Source organism: Dermacentor albipictus, chromosome 1 (genome assembly GCF_038994185.2).
Source record: "Dermacentor albipictus isolate Rhodes 1998 colony chromosome 1, USDA_Dalb.pri_finalv2, whole genome shotgun sequence".
NCBI lineage: Eukaryota > Metazoa > Arthropoda > Arachnida > Ixodida > Ixodidae > Dermacentor > Dermacentor albipictus.
Window position 1 is genome coordinate 485,918,342 of NC_091821.1, and position 11,053 is coordinate 485,929,394.

The 11,053-nt window shown below is 47.7% G+C and overlaps 1 protein-coding gene across 2 annotated transcripts; it reads right to left on the minus strand.

The window, feature by feature from the left end:
- Nucleotides 1-3,185: 3,185 nt before the first annotated feature.
- On the minus strand, nucleotides 3,186-9,741 carry LOC135912070 (cuticle protein 10.9-like). 2 transcript variants are annotated; one of them, XM_065444460.2, is made up of 4 exons: nucleotides 9,644-9,741; nucleotides 8,781-8,851; nucleotides 4,201-4,341; nucleotides 3,186-3,641 (listed from the first exon to the last, which is right to left on the minus strand). In XM_065444460.2, exons 2-4 carry the CDS (start codon nucleotides 8,781-8,783, stop codon nucleotides 3,288-3,290), a joined length of 498 nt encoding a protein of 165 aa, XP_065300532.1. In that variant the 5' UTR covers nucleotides 8,784-8,851; nucleotides 9,644-9,741; the 3' UTR covers nucleotides 3,186-3,287. The 2 variants fall into 2 exon arrangements, with proteins under 2 accessions (XP_065300532.1, XP_065300524.1); XM_065444452.1 differs by lacking the exons at nucleotides 8,781-8,851; nucleotides 9,644-9,741 and adding an exon at nucleotides 4,923-5,080.
- Between the last annotated feature and the right edge of the window lie 1,312 nt (nucleotides 9,742-11,053).

The following is an 11,053-nucleotide window of genomic DNA, read 5'->3' on the forward strand; positions in this document are numbered from 1 at the left end:
CGTTCAGTAGAAGTGCCGAGGCGAGTGGGGAAGGCTGGGTCAGTAATGAGTGTAAGCCCGAGATCATGGGAGTCTTGCCATAAGTTACGACCTGCAGCAGAGCTGTGTCTGTAACCCCATCCTGTGTGCGGGAGATTGAAGTCACCTCCGATGATAAGGGGGCTGCTGCCTGCGATATTAAGGGCCTTTTTGAAGAGGGTTAGAAATCGGCTATGGCGTTGAGATGGAGTATTGTAGATGTTGAGGATAAATATTCCTTCCTTTCGTTTTCTGTGCGGGATGAGCTCAATGAAGAGGTGTTCGGTGCGCCGATCGTTGAGATTGTGTTCGATTGCCGTAATTCTTTTTCGAACGAGTGTGGAGACTCCGTGTGGAGCGTTGTTCGCAGTGAAAGAGTGATATCCTGGAAGGCTGACCGGAGTATTGTGCGTTTCCTGGAGCAAGATTACGTCGGGTTGACATGAAGTAGTAGGGAGGTGTTGACGGAGAACGGGCTGTTTATGGAGGTAGCCTCGGCAGTTCCACTGCCACAATGTTGTGTAAGTTTTAGTGTGGGCCATGATGAAGGATAGGGGATGCCACAGGTGGCAGGGTGGCGGCGACGGCTCCTGTGGTGTCCATGGCTACGGTTTGAGCGGTGGAAGCGGTTTGTGTGAAAAGGGTTTGAATATTAGCTTCCATGGCGGTGACTCTGTGCATAAGGGCGATTAGAGAATTCTGTAAAGCTTCCACCGTGCTTTGGAGTGTTACGAGCATATCCTTGACCTCGGAGCGTACTTGGCCCTGAGCTCCTTCTTGGAGGGCACGCTTTTTGGGGGCTGGTCTTGAGAGTTCTTCAGTTTGGCTGTTGTTAGCGGGTTCTGGGGTGTTAGGTGTAGGTTGGGTTTTGGGTTGTGTGAGGCTGTGAACCTCCTGGGTAAGCTTTTGGATTAAATCACGCATAACTGCGTTTTCTTTCTTAAGATGTTCGATGTCGGTGTTGTCTGTGTTGGGTTTAGGCAGCGGGGGGGATTTTACGTGACCCTCTCGCGAGACGCCCGTCAGGGCCTCTGCGAAGCTCACCTTTTCTGAGGTATGTCTGGCTCCTGGAGTCGACGTGAATCTTGATCTGCACCGACCTCGATCCGACCTCGGTCTGGAGAGGGAGCGGGACCGGGACCGGTGCTTGGTCTCCATGGACGGGAAATCTTCTGATTGAAGGGCTGAATTCTGTGCTACTCGGCGTTCTCCGAGGCGTCTTCGTATAACATACGGCGTTTTGTATCTGGCAGTACAAGATTTGTCCACTGTGGGGTGGGGTCCACCACACAACATGCACTTGGGTGTACACTGATGCTCTTGATCTGGGTTGCGAGCTCCGCAGCCCCGGCAGATCTTGTTATTAGGGAACGGGCAAACGTCCATGCGGTGCCCGAGACGGCCGCAGTGGTAACAGATATCGATCTGCTTGCGGTACAGGGAGCATGGGATTAGTGTTGCGCCATACCGAACCATGTATGGTACGTCAGGTCCGTCGAAGGCAATGACGATGGTCGTGGTGGAACCGATTCGCTTTGCGGCCAGGGCTAGAGGATTGCGATCATTTATGATGTTAGCATCGACTTGTCTGGCGTCATCGGTGAGAGGGATGCCTCTGATGACCCCTTTGGTGGTATTATCTGGGGCGGCTTCGTACGCGCTGACCTCGTGGGTTACCCCGTTGACTTGGATGGACTTGATTCTTGCGTACCGGTCTGCATTTTGCGGGCTGGGCGTGCTGATCACCATGATGTTTTGCTGGTTGTTCGAGCATATTGTGTCGTGTTGACTGTCTTCTGAGCTAAGTTGCGCTGCTTGAAGAATAGCTGCAGTCACTGTAGGGCTGCCGACCTTGGAAATATTGAGTGCTCCTTTGGGTCTGACGATGATCTTGATCTCATTTGCTGGTAGTGGGAGCATGCGCCCGGCCTTGAGAACCTGAGTTTTAACTTGCTGCCTGGGTCTATAGCGAGAGCGAGAGTCTTGCGTCCTATGTTGTTGTTCTTGGGATAGTTTTCGGCTCCGCTGCTCGTCTGGGCGACGGGCGCTACACCGACGGGAACGGGCGGTACACCAGCCCATCTCGGTGGTTAACTCTTCTGGGGAAATATCTTTGCCACATACTTGGACTTCCATGCTTCGCAGATTTGGCCAGGGGCTTGTGCGTCGTAGCAGAGCTCGCACGGACACGCGCGGGAACGTGCCAGGTAGCCTATGTAGGCCGAGCACCTGGCGCACGCGCTTAGCCTTAGCGCGGCGACGGCGTGATCGTAACACAAAAGTGGTCGCGGTCCCGGAAAAATAAATGTCCCACCTGATAACTTGGTATCTACAGAGTCCTGGTGGTCTCACAGTTCGAATGGTACAAAATTAGGGCTGGTGTGCACAGAAAATCGCGGCGAAAACATTTCGAGAAGACGGAGCCGATGAAAACACAAGCTATGGGTGCTGCACTTCTTCTTCCTGATTAAGAGAATGAAACTTACAGAAGAATAAAGATAGGGTGGAGTGCACGCGGCAGTCTTACCAAATCATGAAGGGCAGCTTACAGCCACCACTGAAAGGAAAAGTGCACAGTCTTTTAATCTTACCGCTAATAACATACGTATTGGGCAGAAACACGGAAGCTAACAAAGAAGCATGAGACGAAGCTAGCAGACGCGCAACGTTCGATAGATCGAAAAATGTTAGGTGTAATTTTATAAAAGAGGAAGACAGCGGTTTCGGTCATACTAAAGCACATATAGCGTCCCATATTCCCATATTCCCCCCAAAAAAGTCCTACATCATAGCTGACATCAACAGGAAAACACGAAGCTGGGGAGGAGGTGTAGGGCAGAGGGCAAGTAAGCGTTACTCTAATAGTTATAGAATGGGTCCCTTGGGAAGGGAAGCGCAGTTGAAGACCCCCAGAGAATCATGTGGTGCAATAAAACTGAGAAATGCGCAGGCATAAGATGCAGTCAGCTAGCGCAATACATAGGTGAGTGTAGATCACTTGAAGGAGCGTTCGTCCAGGAATTTGATGTGAGTTTATCATTAGCGGATCATATTGAGGCTGACGTACCGGTGAGCAATGAAAATCTTAATTAGAGAAATAACGAGGGACACATGAATATCATGCATTCCAAAGTTTATTCACTTCTTGACTCCTTGCACTGTGCACACCGACTTCCTAGTGCTGTTTTCATGCCTGTTTTCTTCACTGTGTAAGAATGACCGAAGCTGCAGCAAATGTTCGCGCACGGGTCACATTATCACATGCCTGACTAGCCAGACCAAGGATTGCCGTATCCGGAGCCGTACGTAGAGGCGCTCGTGTAAGGAGCGGAGTAAGGCGAGGAGCCACCGATGACGCGGTATTGCTGGCCAGCAGGAAGCGGCCTCCCTTTGTAGATTGCGTCAGCGCTGGCTCCGGGCTCGGTGCCAGGCTCGTTGGTTTCAACCTTAGCACGAAAACCACCGGCGTCGGCGACGTACTTCACCTGGCGGAAGATGCCGTTGGCGTCGGTGTACCCGTAGGCGCCCGTCTTCGTATTCGATGCGTCACCTTGCTCCTTGTGGAAGGATTTTGTGCCGTACGCGTCAGCGTTGTCGTATCCGAAGCTGTAAGGCTGGGGTGGCTGTGTATATAAACAGCATGGCAGTGAAATAACGAAAATTATAAATAAGCACTACATCATTGACAGCTGGTAAGCAAGCTTCTTAACTGTGCTGGTGTGAACTTTCACAGATCTTTTAGAGTTAGTCCACTGCTTTTATGAGCCATCGGGATGCTGTCGCGAAGATGGCCGGAGGCCATCCTGTACTGCTCTATAGTTCAATTTTAATAAAGCAGACAAGACTTCAAAGCCTATCTTTTCGCAGTGCGAGTAAATATGTAATTTGCAAGCAAATATCCAATTCAGCCATTGACTATACATAACCTAAAAACCGCTTCCTACCATAAATGTATGTCTACGCAGTGTAACTGTTCTAAACCGCCATTTATTAGACATTTATTGCAGCGCTTATATTTTCTTTTCTACATTGGCACATTTTTCAAAGAGGACTTTTAGCTTAGCCGCTTTTGGAAAATGTGCAGCTCACATTTCCTGGGTACTTCTCGGTTGTGAAGACCTTGATGTTAACTTCCATCTACTATGCTACTACTGCAGAGAATGATTTTCCCAAGCTACTTACGTAATACAGTTCTTGCCGCGCGGATGTGGCAGCGAACGAAGGGCCGAACGCACCGAGTTGCCCAAGTCCACCACCGAATCCACCACCGAATCCGAATTGACCGCCGGCGAGAGCGAGGGGTAGCACGGAGATCACGAAGAGCTGTAAACATAACGCTCAGTACGTTAGTGTTGTAATTAACTTTCTTTGGCTGGACATCTATATAATTTCAAATACGTTGCAGAGAACGTCACGCGAATTACCTCAGACGTCGCTCTTTAATAGAGATGTCAGTGATAGAGGTCATTGAGAGAGGTGCATATAGAAGCACACGCTACTATATGGACGGCACTACGTCGCCCAAGTGTCTCGTACGCATTACTTAGAAGCGTCTCACTCCGTCTTACTGCGTTGGTCAACTTTTATGCTAATTTTCCTACCATATGCCCGAATAGGCACGCGCACTAAGCTGATCACGTCTTGGCACACCTAAGCTGCCTTCTGTATGTGGCAGTCGCCGAGGCGAGGGCTACGAGAAGATATAACTAATGCTGCTATACGCCATAGGCACAATTGGCCAGCGTATTATGTATACGTCTAGCACGGCGGCACCAGATGGCCGCCGCTGCATGTTAACATAAAATAAAACATTATATGCATTTAATATGTGCAGCCTAACGTAGGCTGCCTAATTCAGATGAAGGCATTGTCAAGGGCAGAAATTCCAGTGGCACGCTGCCTACCTGAGCAATTATAGCGGCCGTGGTACGCATGATGAGTCGGAGTGGGGGTAAACCTTGGGACACTGACACGAGCACACACTGCAGATCTGCTGACTCTTGCTTCCAAGAGCTGTGGCTCTCAGTTCTACCGGTGGCCCGAAGGTGCGGCAAGGACTAGAAGGCACTGACGGTTGCAAGTGATGTGCAGTGGCACCGTTAAACGTTATATACAGCAACCTCTTGACCGCAAGATTCCGGGCACTTGCGTGCCAACCCCCTTGCCACCCGACCCTCGCGGTGCTGCTCGCATTTTTTTTCTTTCGCGCTCATTGCTCCTTGCTGAGCTCACTGTCCTCGTCGTTCTCAGTACAATGGCGCCAACCTTCTCTCCCGCACTGTCCTCACAAAAGAATATATAGATGCAAACGTGGAACGCGGCGAAGAAGAAATTGCATGTGCGCTCGTGTGTGCGCTCACTGCATTCCGATTACTTTTCACGCCAACATTCACGCCGAGGCCGGACCTCAAAGCCTCCTTCTTTGCTGTTTTTCATCTGGCCTCATGCCGCGTCACACGGCGGCGTCGCTCACACGCCGATTTCTTTTGCCCCGCACCAAATGAATCCGCCGCGACTCTCACGGCACACGACCGGGCCTCTCGTCCTCCCCACTCTGATTGCAAAAAGGCCAGCAGTCCGTGCGTGCGAGCGTGCGTTCGTCGGCGAGTCGTTAGCGCGACGCCGGAGGCGGACGTGTGAAAATGCGTGAAAGTGACCGTTTCAATTGCTTCCAGGCGTTTCTCTTCTTGCCTTCCGTCAGTTTTCAATTTTCGAGCGTGCGGCATGACCGCGGCCGACCGGCGATGCTCGGTAGGCTGAAAAGCTGTAATCGTTCGGTAACGTTTCCACATCGCGCCCCTTGGGTGGCCCGATAGACAGCGCACTGTGGCTGAAATGCGGCTGTGCTTGAAGCTTTCTCGCACTCGGTGCATACGAAGTATATACCGTGTTGGGCTGTAACGTACAATTGTTTTTACAAGGCCGCAAAGTTTGGTATTTTGATAGCGCGTTTAAAGTTTCTTCAGCGAAATGCAGGAGTTGCATGACATATGCGCATGTCCTTTCTGGTTCGCTGGGAGTGTATTTCGTGTCCACTGCCCTATTAGATACCTCTACTCTTGATGGGGACATATTTTGAGTACACCGGTTTGGTGAAGTGAACGGAAGGAAATTAGCGGGGGAAAAGTCACATATAAAAAATAATTTTAAAAGTGGGAAATTTGTTCCCTAATGCCAAATTTACCTTCCTGAAGTACTTTCATATTTACTTTCTGTCAAGTGTTTCCAATATACCAAATCAACAGAACATTTTAATTCTTCACGTTTGCGTTCCGTAGAGCACTTCATTTTTGTTTTGGCACATTCGAAGTGATCGAAGTGATGCACTATTTTGGCGAAACATCAACTTTGAGAACCTGAGCAAAGGTGTGGTTTGACTAATCAGAATATTGATAAAATATTTAACTTAGAGGACCGTTGTTAAAAATACCTGAACCACTGATCTATTGATACTTAAAAAAGCTCAACTCTTATTTTCAATGGCACTGAATACGATAATTTGCTCACGCGAAAATTGGTTCATGTGGGCTTGAAAATTGCGTAAATACGGAAACAAACGTTGTTGGTTGAGGAAACGCAGCCTCCACTAACCTATGCCACGTCTTATGTGAGCGCGTTTCTGTTACGTCATTTGCAATGTTCTTTGAAAGTGATGATGTCGTTCATAACGCAAGCATCTTTTCTGTGCTGTCTGTCCGTGAAAACTTTCGCAACTTAATTATTTTTGTTAAAGTTTCTTCATGCAACCATGCATTGCAGAGCGATCCTTTCGTTATCGTGGGACAGGCGGAATACAAGCAGAGTTTTGCCATCCCACTTTTTTTTTTTGCATTAAGAAGAACCAGATTAGTTGTCCCTTGACTGGACTCAGACGTTATTGAGCTGATACACAGGACAGGAATAAATTTTCCGGCGTTCTTTACATAAATGCGATTAAATCTGCCTTTTTCGTTCTCCTGTGCTGCCCTTTGCCACACGGCACTGAAACCGTTTTTGAAGGGTGCTGGGGCTTTCGCCGGTTCATTTGTGTACCTGCGCCCACGCTGAGTGCGCGTATGCGAATTCGCATTAATGGCTACTTCGGGGCGGCATGTCGTTCCTGGAAGCCATGTATCACTCACCCACTACTTGGTGAGCAGGTCTGAGTGCTCTGTTGTGTTAACAGTGCGGCCGATAAAGGCACGCTGAGTTCCGTCCACAGAAGCGGCTGCCTAGGAGTTTCTTGTCGCTGATGTATGCATTTGTACATCGCTTTTTGTATTCTTTCTGCACATTCTAAGGACATTTCGCATATTCCCGAAGACTTCGAGCCCAGCGGTCCGCGCCGGATTTACCAAAGCGCTGCACTTGTTCACATCGACGTCTACGGTCACAGTTCCTTGTTAGCATCAAATATTTATAAAAAGGTGCATCGGCGATATGAAATGAAGTCAAAACGCAGCAAAACATCCATATCTGCGCATACGAGCAGCGTTGTTTCGCGCAGAGACGAGTCAATATGAGCGGCCGAGTCACTTGAACAACGGCAGCTGTGATCCAAATACATATATTAGGGACTGTTGATTTCATAGTGATTCTTGCTTTTTTTTAGTGATTAGTTATTCGTGCTTTTGTGAGTGCCATAAAGCATTATTAGAGATAACTAAGAGTCCGTGTTTTTCTCTCGCGAAAACGCGAATGCCTTCGCTGACACAATGGGTGTAACTGAGTGAGGCGTTTGTTTACTCTGTCACTGACTGCACCGTCTCTTCTTTGCTGTTTGACGGAGGGGTAAACAGTACATCTCTTGAATTCGAAAATGTGTCAGCATAACAAAACGTACCGACCCACCCATATACGTAGCGTATGCGACCGGAAACCTAGGGGAACGGTGACGTCAACGCTGGCAAAGTGCTGTCACCGCTTGCCACTTCATGTGGCGCGCCTTGGAAAGTGAAGAGTACCGGATTTGAAATCGCTATGCGCTGAACTATGCTGGTAGTTTCCTTCATTTAAACTGCTTTTTTTTTTCAGTTTAAGTCCATCAGTAGTGGGCGCACGAACTCAACGGCGCAATGCATAACTTTCGCTAAACAGAACGAACATTGCTAATGCTTCATGTACACGGCTTGAGAGGGTTGAATTATTTTTTTTTCGCAGAACTTTTCATTCAAATCCGGCCGCGTGACCGTGCGCGTTCCAAAACATTTCATGACTAATCCGCTACGGTAGGGCGCATGTGCCGTCGCGCCGTGAAAGAAGGTGGATTGCGTAGCCGTTAGCCCGACAAGGCGAAAACAACCTTTGCTTGCCGTCGCGTTAAATCGAGGGGGAAGCTGAGTCAAAGTGATGCATCGTGCTCCAGCTAAGTCAGGCGAGTCGGCATCACACGTGTGAGAAATCACGCATCAACTGTAATCTCGTACATTCGCAATATATCCTATAATGTTGAAAGGATTGTTTTCAAACACAACGTTCGTGCGACTGCTTTTTTGCGAATCGTCGATGCGATGCGAATCGTCGCACCTTCAATCCTTTACGAAGAAGGAACAGCAGTCACTCCGTAGAATACAGTACGCGGCACACATGTGTATTTCAAATGTTTCCTACAGCAGTGCCCTAAATTGTGCCCTCCTGCACATAGGACGGACTAGGAAATATTTCAATAGGAAATGAGAACAAGACAATTTTCATACACGCGCAACAAAGCTGGAACAGTAAGATGAGTGTAGGGCAAACTGCCGCTGAATTTGCTGGCATTTCGAAACTTACATGTGACTTACCATAATTGGTTCTTGTTCCTGGAATTCGACTCACTGGCCCGTTCAGTTGATACTGATTTTTCACTCGTGACCTGTAGATATAAAAACAAGATATTGGGTGTAATATACTGTAGCAACCGATACTAATGTATCTGGGTGGCTGTAGTTAGTTCATGTTTATTAAATAGGTGTTGCGACCTACCTTGGTAATGTTAAAAAAATGTGAGCGATCTCCTTCATAGTGCAATCAGTTTCTTGTAGCTCAGCTTATGAGTATGCCCCTTATAGATATGAGCAAAAAGGGAACAAGCTAAAAGCAGGAGCCAGTGTTTCCGCAAGTCCACTTGTCTTTATCAAAGCTGTGTAAGTCCTTGAAGAAAACAAGGCCTTAAATGACACGTCCACTTTTCGAAACGCTGGCTCCTGCTTTTACTTTGTTCTCGTTTTGATCATCGTCTTCAATTTCCGTCTCCCGACTTCCCCGTGTTTTCCCATACAGGTATGCAATAGAACACCTAGCTTAAAGCAAAGAATACCATAGATGTCTTTTTGCGCAGACAGTAATAACATCACCAAACTTAGGGAAAAAATATGGACTTTTACAAAGTTCAGCTTTAAGGTTAATCAAAGAGTATTCCATTACACGTCCCCTCTTGACCAAACTCCCAGAAACTTATGAAATTCAGCCTATTCGAGTCTAGCCAAATTAAAGTTAATAGTAATCTACAACGATGCGGTTTCTTAATAAGCACAAGTATTATTCTTACATGGGGTGCATTTACTTCAAGACTAAACGATGAAAAGTGTTTTCGCACCGACGCGGGCCGACTCCAAATTGTATTAGACTGGATTCTACGACAAAAAAAAAGGAGAGAGAAGCTCACTTTGTCCCAATCATTTACCGTCCTTGCTGCAGCTTTAACGTAACACTCCTCCCTTCACGGGCGAAGCCGGCTGGGCGAGTAACTGTGATGTGCACTCCGACTCACGGGTATGACAGCGCTTCAGGCGGGCGAAGTGAACAAAATGCGTCTCTTGGAACATTAGCCGTGATACACGAAGAGAGCAATCGAATACTCACATCACTTAGGCGATCGAAACGGGTCTAGTTTTGTTAAGATTTAGCAGAAGCTTATTGATGGGCAAGCATCAAATGGATCATTCAACGAAAAAAAAAAAAACGCTGTCTGTAGCAGCCAAACGATGCCTAAATTTCCATTGGCTGCGAAGCCACGTCACGTACGCGCCTCGACAGAGTAGAGCGACCGAAAGGGACCGCCTGTTGGCGCTCTGGCATGCAAGGTGTTGCGTAAGGCCAGACGGCATCGCCATGTCACCGTCATTCTTGGAAGCCTGTGTAATCGGCACGTTCCTTGTCCGCGCAAGTTCTCACCTGCCTCCTAACTCCACCTCGCTAAGCGGTATAAGGAAATTAATGTATAAAAACAATACATTCGAAAAGAAACACGCTGGCGGTAGGTAGTTTTGAACCCGACGCTCAGATGCCAAGTGTCTTACCCAGTGGGCTAAATTAGGGCCTTCTAGTTAACAGGTCTGCGCACACTGCTGTAACAACATTATACTTGGAACGAAATTCCAATTGCCAAGCCCGGCGAACGAAGGCGGTGACGTCAAAATCACGGGGGCTTCCTCGGGAGCGTAACCGTTACAGCATTACATTTTGTAGCAGTCACGCAATGAAACATGACGTGATGGATCGAAGTGCACCGGCGTTGTGCTACCTAGGAGCCGTTGGTCAAGCTTTTCAACGGACTCGCTTGCCCATGAGGAGTTCATAACTCGAAGAACCGCTCAGCAGCGTTCAAGTGGTCGTAAATGTTTTCACATCCACAACTCTTAAGAGGTGCTTAGGTGTTCTCAGATGTTTTGATATGTAAGCTGTTTGGCAGCAGATCTAAATACGTAATAATTGAACTTTACAAAAGTAATAGCAACTTGTCCGCAAAAATACATAACTGTCATCGGTGGCTATATAGATACTTCAGAAACTGCAATTGCCATTACAGAAGGTTCCATAATAAAGATTTTAAACTACAAAGTACCGAGTATGGACCCTTGAGGGACCTCATTCTGAATTTTAAACTTCGGAAACAGTTCTCTGTTTAATGAAATGTATTGGTACGTATCTGAAAGGTAGCTTTGCAGTACCTTTAGCACACTACCTCTCATACGGTTCTCATTAAAGCTCCCCTAAAAAGATATTATGCCTATGACGCCCCCTCCCCCCCTCCCACTCCACTTTTACATCCCATGTACTCAAGGTTACTCAGTAT